The following is an 18,999-nucleotide window of genomic DNA, read 5'->3' as shown; positions in this document are numbered from 1 at the left end:
TGTTGGTCTAAAAAGAAAATTGTACCTCATTTTGACCCCTCGCAGCAACTTCCTCTGTGTAAGAGAGCAGAGACTTCTCCGTGTCCATGGAAACAGAGAGGGCGGTGGACATGGAGAGGGAGCTGTCGCTATTGCTCCCATCACTGTCTCCTTCTTTGACCTTATCTGATGAGAAAGACAGGAGAGGAGAGAGATTTGATCATTAGCTCGGCCAAACGTCACTTATCAGCAGCACATTACGGGATTATATATATATAATATAATATAATATAATATAATATAATATAATATAATATAATATAATATAATATAATATAATATAATATAATATAATATAATATAATATAAACATTAATAATTCCTTTATTTAATTTTTATTTTTAAATAATTAAAAAATATCCAGGTCACATTTCACCCCAAACTCATAATATAATATATTATAACATAACAATATAATATAATTAATATAATATAACATAAAATAAACATTAATAATACATTTTATTTTTTAAATAATCCAAACAATATCCAGGTCACGTTTCACCCCAAAATCATATTATATTATATTATAAACATTTATACATTTTATTTTATTTTTTAAATAATTCAAATAATATCCAGGTCACATTTCACCCCAAAATCATAATACAACATAATATGAAAATTATTAATACATTTTATTTTATTTGCTAAATAATTCAAACAATTCAAGAAAATATCAAGGTCACATTTCTGGAATAAATAAAAATAAATTAAAGCCAAATAAGAAATGTTTACAAATATAAACAAATAAAAATAAAAATGCATACAATTTATTTATTTATTAAAATGAATTTATTAAACAATACAAATTAAATTTAAAATCAATATAAAAATTAAGGCTAATTCTAATTATCAATAAATACTAATAATATATAAATAGTACTAAAATACTAATTTCATTGACACCACTTTGGAATTTTTATTAAAAGCAAAATAAATCACCTTTTCTCCCTTGTGCTGACATGACCATTTCTTGCACTTTCTTGTAACGCAGGAGTGACTGACGCAACTCTTCGATCTTGCGATCCTACACAAAGCATCATTAACAGAATTAAATGCCAAGTTCCTTTATGGTTTTCAAAAGCAATGGAAAAGGAAACTTATCAAACTTATAAAACTACCTTCTCCTCATTTGCTGCCATCAACGACTCCATTGCTTTCTTCATTTTCTGCACTTCCATATCTGCAAAGCACAGGCTTAGTAAACTAAAGATCATTTTATAAACACTAAAGGGTAAAGAAACACTAGGCCTCAGGCCCGACATTTAGCATCACATAAACTGTAGACAGACACATTGAACTGAAATACAACAGTGACCTTCTGTGACAAATGTGAGAAATGTACACAACGGAAGTGAGGAGGAGCTTGTCGGGATTAAATGTGAGCGTATGCAGCCACAGATAAGAGTGGACGTCTAGCCTGTGAGATCATGAGGACGGGCAATGCACTATGATGGAGGGAAGAGGGGAAGTGAGGTGAAGAAACTAGCTTTGGGGAACAGAGGATGTTACAGTACGAGGTGACAGGCAAGAAACAAACAGACAATAATGTGACATGCCAGAAGGCAACAACTCTGATTCTTGTCAGGGCTATGACATTGTTATTTATTACTCACTTTACTTTCCTATATGTAATATCACACAGTTTTAAATCCATTAACTTCTTGTAAGACTGTAATTTCCACTGCTTTGTATTGTAGAAAAGCAAGCTTTATGAGTACCATGCCCAAACATGCAGGCACAGGAAATGGAGGACTAAGAGGACAAAAAAAATAGTACAAAGATTAAAAAACTGAAAGAGCGATATATGTGTAGAAGGTAGACATGGAGCCTCCTTACGTTTCTCTTTGAGCCTCTTTTTTAATGTTTCCTCAGTATGGAAAACTGTTTAAGACAGAGTAATGATATTAAACGTATTCTGTTATTAAATATGCTGGACCAATAAAGGGCTAAGAGTAAAATGTTACATAGTAGGAGACTTAAAAACAATAAAATAAAGCAAACAATTATAATAAAATGTAATATAACATAATATAAATAAAACATAATTGTAATATAAAAAATGCTAAAACTATTAAAAAATAAAACTATAATGAAAAACAAATCAAAATAAACAACAACATTGACAAATGGTAAAAAAAAAACAATCAAAACAAACAATAAATAAATATAAATGCAATACAAAGCAAAAAGCAACAATAAATAAAAACAAATAAAAAAACAAAAACAAAGCAAAACAACAACAAAAAGCAAAGTAACCAGGGAAAACAATGCACAAAAAATAAAAACAAACAATAAATAAGACCTAAAATAAAAACAAATGAAATAAACAAAAACAAAGCAAAAAAACAAAAGAAAACAATGTTTAAAAATTAAAACAAACAAACAAAAAATAAATAAAGCATAAATGAAGCAAAAACTCAAATAAAAATCCAAATAAACAAACAAAAATTAGCCAAAATAATAAAGGAAAATATAAAAATCTAAACAAACAAACATCATAAGCAAAACAAAGCAAATAACTAAAGTAAACAAAAACAAAAAGCAAAAACTAAAACAAAACAAATAAAATAATCAAAAACAATGTTTAAAAATTAAAACAAACAATCAATAAAAAACAAAGCAAAAAAAAAACTGACAACAAACACTAACCAAAATAACAAACGAAAAATCTAAACAAACAAAATAAAAGCACTAAAAAATTAAACAAACAAATAAATATCAATGCAAAAACTACAACAAATAAAAACTAATCAAAATAAACAAAAACAAACAACAACAACAGCAACAAAGGAACAAAATAACAAGGGAAAACTATGGACAAAATAAAAACAAAAATAAACAATAAATATCAATACAACACAAAGAAAACTACAATGAATTAAAACAAAACAAAAATAAACATCAAAAGCAAAACAAACAATAAATAAATAAATAAATAAATAAATATCAATGCAATACAAAGCAAAAAACTACAATAAAAACAAAATAAGGGAAAACAATGCACAAAAAAATCTAAACAAACACAAAAAAATCAATAAAAAGCAAAAATTAAAATAAAAACAAAATAAACAAAAACAAAACAAAAAACTAAATAAGGGAAAACAATGTTTAAAAACAAAAACTAAAATAAAAAAATCCAAATAAACAAACAAAAATGAACCAAAATAACAAAATAAAATAATTTAAAAATCTAAACAAATACCAAAAGCAAAAACAAAGCAAATAACTAAAGTAAACAAAAACAAATAAAAATAAAAATAAAGAACAGCAAAAAATTACTATAAAAATTTTTATATGAACTAATACAATAATCTTGATCTACTCCAGCTATTTTTTTTAAATTAATTAGTCAGTACAGCATCACAGATACAGCATAATGACAAGACAAAACTAGACCAATTTAGGGCATGCTGGGACAGGCAATACTGTGATTACTAAGTGTGAATAACAGCTATTATGCGTGACCCACCTCTCTCCGTGCCGTCTAGGCCTGCAGGCGTAGGGGATCTGGACCCCGTCTCATCCTGCAGCCTCCTCAGATCGCCATCTCTGCCATCCAGCTGCCTTCTCAACGTAACCAGCTCCTCCTGAACATGAAACACACACATCTCACAACTCTGAATCTGAACCACCGCTGAAGTTCACAGGTTAAACACCCAGTAATACCAAACCATGCAGTTACTAATAATTATCAGAGAGTTCAGTACAGGACATGTTTTTGTTAACTGGCCAAGCATGCAAAGTTATTAGATTGTCTCACAAATAGCCAAATATTAAATTAATCAATTATATATGCTTCTACCACTAAACAAGATCACACTCAACAATGTCATTCAAGAGTTAAATACATTTCCAGGGTGGAAGAGATGTTTATAAGACTTGTTATAAGAAAAAATAAAAATAAACTTGAGTAACACAATCATGCAAACCTCACACTGAGCTTTTTGAAGCGTGTGGCTTAACAGTATGCAACAGTAGGATGTAGCGATAGAAATAGCTTTTCCTGCATTATAAAGCAGTCTGAAATTTAGCCCTCTCAGCTTAAACATTATGTAGAACCTCACACTAACGCATACTTGTGGTTAATTAAACATGCTGAGATCTTATACTGGTGCCACTGCCTACAGAGGAGGGCAGATTTAATGAGCAGCTTTCGAATCATGAAATGAGAACTTTGTCTGTACAAAATGGTCCAAAATGGAGGGCTATGGAGCTCTGAGTCAAACTGAGACCGTTAAAAGTTCACAAAACTCATTAACAGTAGCCTCAGAATGTATTTAGACTCTAAAGCAACATTTAAAGTCACTGGATTGTTAATAGAATATAAAATATGGCCACTGTATATGTGAAATGTTTCAACTTTAAACTGCCAGTGTCAGAAAGCAAAGTTACACTGCAAAAAAACCACAAGCAGTAACCACCCTGAGGTATGCCGACCTTGAGTGCCTGGATTTTTTGTTCCTTCCTCTGTTTCTCATACTGCATCTGGCCCATTTTGAGTTTCAGGCTAGAGAGTTTGGCCATTAGCGACTAGCGGCGGAGAGGTTAGCCAAGGAGGAAAAGGAAAATAGACACTTGATAACAAGAAAGATGACAGGTTATGTAAGAAAGACAAAAGAAGAAGAAAAAACGCTATGCAAGCTTAAAGATGGAAACGTCAATGGTTGTTTTCACTAGTAACTCACCTTAGTGGATTTCAATTTCTTTTCATACTGTAACCGTTCACTCTCCATCTCCGAAATACGATATCTCAGTTCGTTAATCTCCAAAATCAAACCCTAAAAAAAGAAAAAGAAAACATTTTAGGAACAACAACTTATTTTATTATTAATATAACTTATTAATATTGTTGTAATACTGTTAAATGAATTATGACTGCAAAATGATTAGTCGCGATTAATCAATTCAAAATAAAATGTTTAAAAACTATGTGTGTGTACTGTGTATATTTATTAGGTATATATAAATACACAAATATATGCATACATTTTTTAAATATTTGTATGTACTGTATGTATTTGTATGTAAACTGTATATAATTTATATTATATATATAAAATAATAAATATTTTACATATAAATCTAGCATATTTTTCCTTAATATATACATATATGTGTTTTATTTATACTTAATATATGGGTCAAATACAAAAAAGGTTTAAGCATAAAAACAAAAAGTGTAATACTGCTTTAAATTGTTGTTTTGTGTTTAATTTAATTGCATTTTTGTTTTTCTGAGCAAAAAGATATTAAAAGACAAATTACTTTCACCTCAAATACTAATTAGTTGTAATTCTCTCTCCAAATCTTTAAAATTTGCCACTATCATAGGTTTTGACCGTTTGCCAGTAAGATTTTTTACTCATTTAAAACTGAATAAAATTTTATATGCTCCTTTATTCTTTTATATATTTAAATATGTAGAAGTCAGAATAAGCATGCTGTTTGAATTTTTACATAAATATTGTGTTACACTGAATGACAATGTAACATTTCGAACAAATTGTATTCAACAAAACCTTAAAAGTAGACACTTTACTTACATTCTATGGACATAAAATCACTTTTGTAAATTTATTTTGATGTGGACATCTTTGACCCATATACACAGTACACACAGATACAGGGCTCGAAATTGCGACCATTTTGGTCGCATATGCGACCAAAAATTAACCTGTGCGACCTCAAATTATATTTGGAAGCATTTGTGCGAGTGAGAGAAATGATTGTGGTGCGACTCGATTTCAAAACTGTCGCTATCCTTACTGCACAGACTGCTGTGAGCTGATACAGTGACGGTTTCGCCGATTTCTCCAACATTACATAACTATTTAAGTTAATCTTCACATTATTACCTTAAATGCAGATTTGAGATATTAGCCGGCAGGGCTCGTAAAATCGCTAGCCCGACGTCCCTGGGCTCTTGTGTTTCCAGTAAGGCTACCAGAATGTTTCACCGGACTGTCAGACGTACTTATCGTGAAGTAGAGGACTTCTGCAGGTCCTTAAAACTCCTCAATTTATTTGTATCAAATGCAAGGCCATAAAAAGTTATAAACATGTAAAATGGTGTAAGAAAAGTCTTGATTAACGTAAAAGTTTAAGAGACGGAAAGTCGATCGCGATAGGGCTGGATAAATCTTCAAAAATGCAATGATGTCATTGAATAAATATGCAAGATGTACGTTTCAAAGTCAAAACGCGGCACGGATGTCTTTATATGAATGTATCTGAAGGGAACCGACTGTCCTCAGAAACGTGTCGTTTGCATTGTCAATTCATGTCTGATAAAACTGCGTTAAGGCTGGTTTGTGTACAGCTGTTACCATGGAAACCGTATTATTTCAGCGCTCCTAAAGCGCCCCCTCGTGACAAACATTAATTTTTATTTCTAATACATTTTTTCAACTGTTTATGGTCAAATTATTGCAATTATCGATCCATGTGTAAATGTGAAAGAATTTAATGTGCCTTTTAAAAATCTAAACAATTAAGTTATACTAATGTTATATATCTTATATAAATATAAGAAATTATAAACTTGATTTATCCCTTTTAATGGTAAAAAGGTTGAAATGCCATTTTATTAGATATTTTTTTTTGTGTCTGTATCTGAATTATAAATCATGTCATTTTATGGCTTAATATTCTACCGTACATTGTCCAACCCCAGCTCTTTTAAAAAAAAGGGGGTCATAAATTGCCTTAAATTGATATTTTAAAATGCTGCAGCGACACTAAATGGTGAAATAAAATTCCTTCCTTGATATTTGTTTATATTTGTGTATTGAAAACATTTTTGATTGACATTTAGACTCCTATCTGATTTTCTATATTTAAAAAAAAGTGTCTTTTTTAATTTGGGCTAGTTAAATTAATTTTTGGGCAATCAAAATCTGTTAATCAGAATCGCCCATGAAGAATCAAGATCGGCGCATAACTAAAAAGAAATTGGGTGCTCCTAAATTTTTTGGGATGCTCCTAACTTTTTAAAGTTGGGAGCACCAGTGCTACCAAGTAAAAAAGTTAATTTCGAGCCCTGAGATAGTATGTAAACCTTTATTCTGAATCGATTAATCGCGACTAATCATTTTGTAGCCCTAAAATGAATGCTAAATGGGTTTAAGTTAAACTGCCGACTGCATATGCATGCTACCGATTACCACAAAAATAAAATATTAAAAAAAAAACTGAGGGATCTAATAATATTAATAAATCGTTTCTAAACACTCACAGATTATCATGGCCATATTCCTAAATAATTTTGCTTCAAAGGGCTTTAAAGAGAAGCCTACTCTAAGTTTAAAATGGTTTGTTTAACAAACAGGCTAAGTATTCGATCTTTACAAATGCTTTATGAGCAAAAACACAAGAATCTAGTGACAAGCTTCCATTCAGCATTCAGGCTTTTCAGGGCCAAGCTCTTTGTCAGAATGTCTAGCATTCAGCCACGGATTTATGATTCAATAAACAACAGAGCAGCCTCTAGTCATAAACACTCTGCGCAGCAAAAAAAAAAAACCGCAACCTACAGAGGCATCCACTTGGAGCAGTGATCCAGAAAGCTTAAGGACAATCGGAAAACACTACAGTTCAAAAGTTTGGGGTCAGTATAATACTTTTCAACTGTGATAAGAAATGTTATAATAACAATAATAAGAAGGGTTTCTTGAGCACAAAATCAGCATATTAGAATGATTTCTGAAGGATCATTTGCCATCACAGGAATGAAACAGATTTTAAAATACATTAAAATAAAAATAGTTCTATCATGACACCTAAAAAATGTTAGCATTTAATGTATTTGGTCTTAGACATCCTAAAACTTAACTTAAACTGCTGCTGCACAAATAACATAACCCATAGCAGGTCTATACAGGTGGAGCTGGGGAGGTGGAGGGTTTCAATCTCAATTCATCTCAATATGTGACCCTGGACCACAAAACCAGTCATAAGGTTAAATTTTTACAAAACTGAGATATATACATCATATGAAAGTTCAATAAATAAGCTTTCTATTGATGTATGGTTTGTTAGGACAATATTTGGCCGAGATACATCTATTTGAAAATCTGAAATCTAAGGGTGCAAAAAATCAAAATATTGAGAAAAACACCTTTAAAGTTGTCCAAATTAAGTTCTTAGCAATGCATATTACTAATCAAAAATGACATTTTGATAGGTTTACAGTAGGAATTTAACAAAAAATCTTCATGGAACATGATCTTTACTTAATTTCCTAATGATTTTTGACATAAAAGAAAAATCAATAATTTTGACCCATACAATGTATTTTTGGCTATTGCTACAAATAAACCCCAGCGACTTAAGACTGGTTTTGTGGTCCAGGGTCACATATAAGTTTTGAGTGTCCCCAGAATCTATCTGTAAAGTTTCAGCTCAAAATACCCCACAGATCATTTATTATATATTTTTGAAAATGTCTATTTTGAGTGGAAGCAGAAACACGCTGTTTTCATGCATGTGAGCTGCTGCTCCCCGCCCCCTTTTCCAGAATAGGACTGTGCCTTTACAGCTCGTATCTCAGATACTCTGCCAAAACACATCTGTTTGGTTTTGATTATCATGTCTATCGCACTTTAATGATGCGGTTTGAATCATGTTAGTTTAAACTTCTGATATAAGGTTTTCCGAGCGCACACATCCCAAGCACACAAACGGAAAGCGTCTGTCACATGACATGTGAGTACTAAACTCTTCTCTTTCATGTCTTATTGCACTTAAACTGTCAAATATACACAAATTTATGTTAAAAAACACACATGCGTTACAAAAACAGTTGGTTGTGTTTGTGAAGGTGAACAGCTGGGTAAGAAATCAAATGTTTATATTAGACCTGTGTGGCAAGGCATAATAAGCATAATATACAGTAGATAGACCAATAAATCCACTGCTCTTTTGTCTCCTCTGAGGCAGAGACTCTAAAAAGTGTTCTGTGCTCGTCTGTGCAGCCAATGACAGAACAGTTAGCATGCTTTGCTTAAACTTTCGCCATGGCGTTAGAACTGGTTCTCTGTTTTTGCTTGCGAAAACACAATGGCGGTGCTGTGGGTGAAAACGTGCAGATTAAGGGGTGGTAATATTATAAGATCCCCTTTTTACGTTACAATGAGAGTGAAATCTGAGCGGCTTGTTTTTTCACAAGCTTGCAGAGAAAGGCTTACCAAAATAAAGTTACTTTTATGATATGTCACCTTTAAATGCAGGCTCGGTAAACAACATTTTAAAAGTCTTACCGGCCACAAACTTTTGAAGAGTAGTGTAATTTAAGTATTTCCAGGCTACAGTAGTTCTGATAGTTCTTCTTCTAAAATGACATATCATAGTCAGGATAAATAAAGGACATTTAGGGAAACAAACTGGAGTCTTGCTGAGACAGCAAATTATGTAGGAGGAAAATAACAGGAAACAGCAGAAATAATTTATATCTTTGATGAATGTGTTGACCAACCTAGACCAACCTTACCAATTTAGTGCACAGCTTAAACAATACTTTGTATCTCTGTTCTAAAATACTCTAATAACAAGAAAGACAAACACATAAAAACGTATGTCAACAACAAAAATACAAAACCTTATTTATGTGTGAGACTGTGAAAACACAGGTTAAGAAACTGAAATCATCCTGTTGCTTTTCTTGTTTAAAGAAAATAGTTTCAAGTGATAACAGCATTTCCCAAGACTAAATAAAACATGTTATGCACAAAGACTGAAGGCAGCCCTGAACAACAAGGCCAGCTGGTCTGGAGTTTGTAAGATAAAAGTCTGCTTTACACCTAGTCTCAAGTTGCTAGACTTATAAATGTTATTATTGGGTCACCGGTGCATCTACCAACCCAGAAAAACAAGCTGCTCAAATTTTCACAAACGACAACGGTGTACAAGTTCTAACGTCATGTCAAAAATTAGAGCAAAGCATGCTAACTGTTCTGTCATTGGCTGCACAGATGAGCATAGAACACTATTTAGAGTCCCAGCCTCAGAGGAGACAAGAGAAGTGGATTTATTGATTTATTTACTGTATATTACACTACTGCCACACAGATCTAATATAAACATGTGATTTCTTTCCCAGCTGTTTCCCTTCACAGACTCAACTGTCTTTTTTTGTAAATCATGTGTGTTTTTAACAGTTTAAGCGCAAAAAGACATGAAAGAGGACTTAGTTTAGTACTCAGGTGCTGTGTGACAGCCTTCGAATGTGCGCTCAGAAAATTTCAGGTTTCTATTTCAGATATTTAAACTAATATGGTTTAAAACGCATGATTTAAGCACGATAGACATGATAATCAAAAACAAACAGTATCTGAGTATCTGAAGTATGAGTTGTATAGGGACAGCACTATTCTGGAAAAGGAATAGGGGGCAAGGAGCAGCGGCTCATTTGCATTTAAAGAGACAGACACGAAAACAGCGTGTTTCTGCTTCTAATAATCTGTAGGGTATTTTGAGCTGCAATTTTAAGACACATTCTGCAGACACTTGAGACTTATATTACTTATTGTAAAATGTCTCCATAACAGGCCTCCTTTAACAAACAACCTAAACAAACGTACTATTTTGCTGCTTATTTGGGCCAAGAAACGCCCACTTTGACAGGAAGTGTATTTGTGAACTACATATATGTGGTCAAACATGGTTTAGGGCAGGTTTAGTCTCGCGTAGCCAGACCTTCAGATTGACGTCTGAAGGTCTGGAATTCATGGCAGCTTTAATTGGCCAAGGCCCGCCTATAAGGCCGTTTGACCGACATGTCAAACAACCAATCACAGTTCGTTTCGTTCAGCGTCACGTTTCAGGGCGTAGAAATGTCCCCACAACAACAGACTGGCATGCAACAAGTCAGTCATTGAAATAACCAGCATTGAAAGTTAACGAAGAAGAGGGAGAACACGCAGTAAGTCAGTAATTTGTTCGCGAACGTCGCAAATGTGTTTAACAACAACGGCGTCTGCATAAGCACCTTTTAGCAAAACGCTGAGTAAACCAGTCTGCGCTCTGTTTCCCGGCGGACCGAAAATAAACGCGGCACTCGCGTGTTCCGGAAATCCGGTCAAATTCAACTAATCAGAGGACGACTTCGACATTCCTGAAGTGTTTCCAGTTAAGTGTACCATATGCATCAGACGTTTAGCCAACGTTCCGTGGGCGTGACGTCTGAGGCTGAGACTAGGGCAGGTTTATCTGAAATAGTTGAAACCACCAATGTGGAAAACCATTCCAATGGATCCCAACACCCTGTCGCTGAGGACCCTTCCTATACACCCACACTGGGGCATACTCCTACTTAGTGGTAATGACTACTTTCTAGAGAGAAGAGAGGCCACCCAAACCATGTTTTGGAGAGGAAATGGTATCTGGCTGTTTAAAGGTTGTTTTTGCATTTGCCATTTTGCCCAGACAGCAAACAAAGCAGAGAATAGTTAAAAGCCTAACATTCCAGTGCATTGGAACAGACTTCTGTACCACAACATGACGTGATTGGTAAATGTCTGAGCGCTAACAGATCGCATTGTTGAATGCATGTCTTTCTGCTACAGGCTTGACCAGAAACAAAAGGTTGGCTATACTGCAGAATCATGATTCCAAACAAACACTTAAGTCATTTTCCAGCAAACTGCAACACGTTAAAGCAGTCACAACAAAAGGGCTCTGTGCACCAATGACGAAATCACAAATTAACCAATGACTATCATTAGAATTAAAGCACAGCCACTGACATTTTCAAACGAAGACATCAATACACAATTATTTCCCTCATACATGTGTGGATGCTTCGTACCTCGCTATCTCCGAATCTGTCGTCAAAATCGAGTCTCTCTTTCTCCATGGATGTTAACTTCAGTTTCAAGTTGGAAATCTCTGCCATAAGATCCAGCTTCTGAGTCTCAAGGGCTGATCTGCACAAGAGTTCCTAGGAAGAAGAGTTCACAAATAGAGCATGAACAAAAAAAATCTTATGAATCAATTTTATGGGCATTTGCTTGTGATTAGAGGCTGTGCCCTGTCTACTGTGTAAAATGCACTTGACGCAACTGCCAGACCATGTGTCCAATATACAAGGAACATCTTTAAACCCACCTGTTGTAACATTTCTTCAGTGGCATTTAGTTTCTCACGGTGTTCATCAAGGCACAGGTCTAGGTCCCTTATTTTTTCACCCTGTGCATCCACTTGATCCGTCAAAACACTCACCTGCAAAGAATGATGAGCTTATTTCATTAAGAAATTATTTCATTTAGCAAGGGTGCATTAAATTGATCAAAGTGACAGTAAACATATTTATAATGTTTTGAAGACAAAATATAGCTGCAAGCAGCAATTACCGGGGTTCAAGCACTTAAGCACATATGAAAAAAGACATTATTTAGCAAGCCTGTAACCACCAAATCAATTATTTAAAAAAGCATTTTTGGCAAATCCAGGTCTCCTCTGAGGCAGTTTACCATAAAAATATTATGTTTTTTTTTTTTTTTTACTGTTATAGCGCCAGCTGTGATCCGATCTGCATCACCTGTCGCATGTGCTCAGCAGGGTTTCGTGAAGTTTTAAGTTCTCCTTTAGGCTTTATAAGATTTTGGGTTTTTTGATAATTATTGACCTACAGAGTCCAGAGAATTGTACCGCAGTGTTTTTTTCCAGATCAAGAGAAAACCTAGGACCAGTTCCCAAAAGTTGTTTTATCATCTTCTCGATAATTTAACAAACAATTTGATTGACAGCAATAGTTCTAGAGGCAAAGTTGTCCACAATGAGGAGTACTGTCATGTGATATGAATATCATGTGTATGTGGGAAAAAATGTGCAATGCACAATCATTTACATCTTTGAAAAATGTCATTCCGTTCAGGAGTACTAGGTATTTTACTAAAAGTGGCCCTGCTCCTTTCTAAAGTTTTGACATCCCTTTGATTTACGAGTGAGTTTCTGCACTGGTTTGGTTCCGATCGGGCGGAAAACCTAAGACTAGTTTGCAGTAGGTTTTTCAAAAAAATCCAAAAAACCCCAAAATTTTGAGGCTCATGATCGAATCTGAGACAAGACACTTGAGCCTGCGACTAACGGTTTAGGAGCTATGAGCAATTTCGTACTTTTGAACACTGTAGTGCCCCCGTTAGGCCGATTGGGGCGAGCCTTGGTGACGTTGTTGGCAGTGTGAGTACTATCATCCCTCCAAGTTTCAAGTCTCTACGACTTACGGTTTGGTCTGCCCGATCAGTTTTATGTGGAGTTTATCTCCACAATAGGTTTTCAGTGTTACACGCTTGAACCCCTAATAAATGCTGTTCTTTTGAACTTTCTATTTACCAAAAAATCCTGAAAAAAATGTATCAGGGTTTATACAAAAATATTAAGCAGTTTTCAACATTGATAATTGTAAGAAATGCTTCTTAAGCAGCAAATAAGCATACTAGAATGATTTCTGAAGGGTCATATAAGCTGAAAATTCAGCTTTGAAAACAGTTATTTTAAATTTTAATAATATTTTACAATTTTACTGTATTATGACTGAATAAATGCAGCCTGGGTGAGCATGACAGACTTCTTTCAAAAACATTAAAAGTATGTGCTTGTGTATACAAAGTTACCTGAAGCACAAGGGATTCTTTATCACTTTCAAGACGATTAAGTCTTTCCTGGTAAACATCACCGGTGATTGCAATGTGTCCATTTGACTGTCCGAAAAACACAGAAAAACTATTTATTATAAAAGAATTATGAAATCCAACACAATATGTCTTGAAACAGTTAATTATATGCTTTACAAGCAAGTAATACTGAGAAAAAGATGGTCACTTGAGATTCAGGGTTTTCATGCACCATTTATTGTGCCAACAAAATGTTAACACTGGGTCAACGAACACAATAATCCATATAAACTGACTAAATATGGTACTATGTGTCGACTTTCCCTTGGCAGTTATTCAATCTGTCTCGAGACACACAAGAATAATGTTTCTTGGATCTGCTGTAACATATATCTTGAGGCAATCATAAAACTAAACTGCAGTCTTAACTACAAATAGAATTAGCGCACATGATGCTATAATACCTCAATGAAAATAGTGAGCACAGACCTAGCAATCCCAGAATTAAACCAAAAATACTTCTAGTAGGCATAAACCAACACATAACATACTTTTGACTATCACTGAAAATAGACTACGAGCTAACAGGAAAATAGACTTCCTATAAATAAACGAAGTATAAATAACCATGTACTTCCTTACAACATGGCAACACATAGTATGTTAGCTCATGTTCGTATCTAGAGTAGACACCGTGAATTCCAGACTTCTGGAATGTGGTGTACGTACCAGGTGACCGTGCAGCCACTCCACCAGACTGTCTGCGGTAGAGTCTGGGATCTGACAACGTAAGCTCTCTCTCTCCTCAGTGTCCATGAGCTCCAGAACACCCCTGAGGTCCTCCAGTAAGTTCAGGGCTCGCAAGCTACCCATGAAGGGCGATGTTGGGGACTGACATTCAAAGATGCCATTGGAGTAGTCCAGAGCCTTGGAGCCTGCGTGCCAAAGACAAAAACAAATAAAAGCAGCGTGCAAGAAAATTGGTGGAGCTACACATTATACATTAAAAGCTCATGAAAGGCAGGCAATATTTTAGAATAGCTTACATTTAGCACAATTTACAGTTGCAATCAAAATTATTCAACCCCCTTGACCTGCAAGGGACTTTGCTGCAGAGAACAAGATTTTGTGAAAACAGTTCAACAAAGGCATCAGTAAACTATTAGAGAAAGTTTGAGTGTGAGAACACATTTTAGTAATTCTGAGAACGTAAGTCAATGAATAAAAAAATAAATAAAAACTGAATTGGCTCTAAACGATCATGCTCAAAATTATTCAACCCCCAAAAGTTAACTTTGGTGCAGAATCTTTTATTCTTTAAAACCACCAATAAATGCTGCTTGGAAGTGCTGGTAAGCTTCTGTCACCTCTCTACTGCAATCTTGGCCTATTCCTCGCATGAAAAAGCTTTCAGATCATAGATTATCTTTGGTTTTCACTTTGCCACTGCTTTCTTAAAATTCATTGAAATATTTTCAATGAGAATTAAATCTGGAGACTGAACAGGCCACTCAAGAACATTCTATGACTGATCCCTGAACCAAGCATAAGTAGATTTGGATGTGTACTTTGGGATGATTGTTTATTGATCATTAGCTTCAGTCTTTGCACCAAAGGCATCACAATTCTTGCCAAAATGGCCTGATGCTTCAAATAATCCATGATGTCCTTCACACAGTCATGATTTCCACTCCCTGCAACAGTAAAACTCCCCCATAACAGGACTGATCCACCTCCAAATTCAACGATGGAGTTGGGTTTCTTCGGCTCATAAGTTCCAGTTTGGTCACATGACTCCATAAAACATTCTTGCAGAACTCCACAGGTCTATCCAAATGAATTTTAGAATGTTCAAGTCTGCCTTTTTGTTCTTCTTGGTCAAGAGTAGTATTCGGCAAGATGCCTCAACATTGAAGCCATACTTGTCTTGTGCTATATTCTGCATTGAAATGTTTAATTTGCTTTCGTCAGGTCATCTTTCAGGTCTTTGGCTGTACATTGCAGGTTTTTCTCAGCTGCTCTGATCAAACATTTTATGATATTGTGCTTTTTTGTACAAAATATTTAAAGTTCTGGTACAACACATTTTAAACTAAGGAATAAGGCTGTTAGCTGTGTCTCTAGGAACGTTTGAACTTTAAATCTTCTAATACAAAAAAAAGCTTTTGTGAGAGCTCTGTTGACTTTGCCATATTTGCTACTCAACTTCAGCACATGCAGAGACTAACTGTATGTATGTGTAACAGCCCAAGCTAATTCTGTTTTTTAAATAGTTTCTAAAGGCTTACTTGTGTTAAGACAATTTTGTTCCCTACCATAAAAATAAGAGACTTATACAGCAATGTTGAATAGGGGTTGAATAATTTTGACTTAGCTATGTTTTTAAAATATCCTATAACTTAAAAAACATTATATTATATACTGATATGATCACTTTTATTATGCCAGTAAACTGTTGTAGATGCAACTTTAATAAAGTCCTGGGTTAGAAAAGCTTGTATTTGTAAAGTACTGCAATCTCTGGGGGGTTGAATAATTTTGATTGCAACTGTACGGCATTTATGAATTGAGCAATCATAATAAAAAACACAATTATCATGGGATAAAAGATACTATGACCTTATAATAAAGCATTCTGTGGGCAAAATAACCACTCAAATTCTGAAGTCAGAACCAAGGAAAGGGTAAATGCTTTAATTGCTCAAACTTCAGGAAATCATGTGATCTGAAAGATGACTCCAACTTGAAATGTCAGTCTTATAATAAGCCAGTGATGAAATACTTCATATGCCAGACCGTTTGGTCAGAGAGTTAACATTTTGCTAAGATCGCCTATCTTACTCTCTGTAAACCGCACCGTGACATTTTGGCTGAAAAGAAAATTCTACATGAGTCACAGGTAACAATTTACCTGCTATAATACCATCCATTTGCTCCAAGGCCGCTGCCAACATGTCACTGGCGTCAGACATCATCTTGTTCAGCTCTGTTAATCCTGAATAAAGAGGAGACAACAAAATACATATTACAGTAAACAGCACAAAATGCATGTAGGCAATCTCTAAATACAGGCATTTTGAAGGCTTAGGCACTGAATAAATCAAAACTACAAAACTGAATGAAGAATAAATGCCAATATGCTGCGTGTTTGATACATGACTAATGTAATTCAGGAAAGTATTACACGGAAACCAAAGATTTGGGTAGAATTTTACAGGAAATGTGATTTACTGTTATTTTCCTATTATTTATATACCATTATAGTATTTATTATATACATTTCAAATTAGTTTATTTTTTTATTTTCAGTTTTGATTTTAATTTCAGTATACATACCAGTCAAACGTTTTTGAACAGTAAGATTTTTTATGTTTTTTTTTTAAATAATTCTATTCTGCTCAGCAAGCCTGCATTTATTTGATCCAAAGTATAGCAAAAACAGTAAAATTCTGAAATATTTGTACTACTTAAATATATAACTGTTTTCTATTAGAATCTATTTTAAAACGTAATTTATTCCTGTGATCAAAGCTACATTTTTAGTATCATCACTCCAGTCTTCAGTGTCACATGATCCTTCAGAAATCATTCTAGTATGCAGATTTGCTGTTCAATTTTTTTCTTTTATTATGATAATAATCAATATTTAAAACAGTTGAGTATTTCTTTTTTCAGGATTCTTTGATGAATAGAAAGACCCAAAGATTAGCATTTATCTGAAACAAAAGGCTTGTGTAACATTATACACTATACCATTCGAAAAAAATATATATAAATATTCAAATATAAATAGTACAATTTAAATACTAAAAATATTTCCAAATTGTACTGTTTTTGCTGTACTTTGGATCAAGTAAATGCAGGCTTGGTAAGCAGAAGAAAAAAACATTAAAAAACTTACTGTCAAAAAACTGTTTGAATAGTATTCTTATTCTTTCTATTTAGCTTTATTTCAATTAAGGTTTTTGAGGAAAACATTCCAAGGTTTTTCTTCATAATGAACTTCAAGGTCCAAATTGCAGATTCACTGCAGCTTCAAAAGGCTTTACACAATCCCAGCCGAGGAATATGGGTCTAATCTACTGAAACGATCTGTCATTTTCTATGAAAAAAAAAAAAATTATATACTTTTTAACCACAAATTATCGTCTTGCACTAGCTTGACTTCATGCATTATGCAGTGAGAACTACCAACCCAGTGTTTACAAAGTGAAGAACATTTGAATCGGCAGAAAAGCGTATCATCCCAGCCCTAATAACAATTTCGAATCGCAAATGCTTGTAGAATCGAAATAGAATCTAAATATAAATAAATAAAATTGCAATACATATCGTATCGGCACCCAAGTATCGTGATATTACTGAATCGGGAGGTAGGTGTATTGTCCCATCCCTATTAAAAAGTATATACTTTTTTTTTTTTTAAATGGCCGATTGTTTTGCTAGATAAGACCCTTATTCCTCAGCTGGGATTTGTGTAGAGCCACTATATGGAGAAAAATCCTAGAATGTTGTCCTCAAAAACCTTATTTCTTTTTGACCGAAGAAAGAAAGACATGAACATATTGGATGACATGGGGGTGAGTAAAATATCAGGAAATTTTTTATTCAGGAGTGAACTAATCCTTTAATTTTTAAGTTATTTTCATTTTAGTTTTAATTTTTCGATTTTTACTACTTTATCCTAAACTTGTTTATCTTGCGCAACAGTATATTTCCCAAACCTTTCCATTCATCTTTATATCTAACTGTGTATTCATCTGGACGGGGTGTCCCTGTGATGGATCCAGAGAGCAGAGCACATCCTTTGGGTGAAAGGTTGGCTGGTTCTCAGCTCTCTGCTGTTCCCTGGGTAACGCAGTCAAGCTCCAACCATTAGCCACAGATTTTAAAGAATAACTGAGCCATTTATTTCAATTATTGGCACAGTGCTTGTGCTGCTGCTGCTGGGGACACTGGGTACTTTGTTGGGGGACTAGCGGGGACACATTGTTAGGCTCTTTTGGCTTGTGGCCCGAGAACACAGCAGCGGCATTCTCTCAGTTTTAATCCTCAAAACAAGGAGGTGAAGAGACACCCTGTCATGTTCTGATACCCCATCCACCAGTGTTTCAAATTTCTCGTAATGCACAAGCACAACAGGCCAAAGGTTAACTTACACATCCGAAAGAAGGGAAAGTGTGCTATGCTAAATGGAAAATCAGTTTTTCTGCATAGAAATGGCTTGTGATCCAAGAACGAGGACCTATTTAACCATTTGAAGTCATTCAAAGAAACATGTGAAGCTAAAAGCTGTACACAGTGAATTAGCGGTTAATAATCCTTTAAAACGGGTAAACACAAA

General features: G+C 34.3%; 1 protein-coding gene across 7 annotated transcripts in view; it reads right to left on the bottom strand.

Annotated features, from left to right (window-relative positions):
- ppfibp1b (PPFIA binding protein 1b) overlaps positions 1–18,999 on the bottom strand; it is a 43,063-nt gene that overhangs the window by 13,655 nt on the left and 10,409 nt on the right. For 4 of the 7 annotated variants that reach the window (XM_073850354.1, XM_073850355.1, XM_073850357.1 and 1 more), the window contains exons 2-13: positions 16,567–16,650; positions 14,385–14,590; positions 13,656–13,742; positions 12,148–12,261; positions 11,849–11,980; positions 4,731–4,823; positions 4,483–4,575; positions 3,515–3,632; positions 1,882–1,926; positions 1,164–1,225; positions 985–1,069; positions 26–165 (exon numbers count right to left, since the gene is read on the bottom strand). In XM_073850354.1, the coding sequence (XP_073706455.1) occupies positions 26–165; positions 985–1,069; positions 1,164–1,225; positions 1,882–1,926; positions 3,515–3,632; positions 4,483–4,575; positions 4,731–4,823; positions 11,849–11,980; positions 12,148–12,261; positions 13,656–13,742; positions 14,385–14,590; positions 16,567–16,630 (1,239 nt within the window). In that variant the 5' untranslated portion in view covers positions 16,631–16,650. The remainder of the gene's footprint in view (positions 1–25; positions 166–984; positions 1,070–1,163; positions 1,226–1,881; positions 1,927–3,514; positions 3,633–4,482; positions 4,576–4,730; positions 4,824–11,848; positions 11,981–12,147; positions 12,262–13,655; positions 13,743–14,384; positions 14,591–16,566; positions 16,651–18,999) is intronic. The other 3 variants (XM_073850356.1, XM_073850359.1, XM_073850360.1) reach the window with 3 other exon arrangements.

The sequence above is a fragment of the Garra rufa genome, chromosome 11, assembly GCF_049309525.1.
Source record: "Garra rufa chromosome 11, GarRuf1.0, whole genome shotgun sequence".
In the NCBI taxonomy this organism is placed as follows: Eukaryota; Metazoa; Chordata; class Actinopteri; order Cypriniformes; family Cyprinidae; genus Garra; species Garra rufa.
This window is presented reverse-complemented; position numbering and strand designations above follow the sequence as displayed.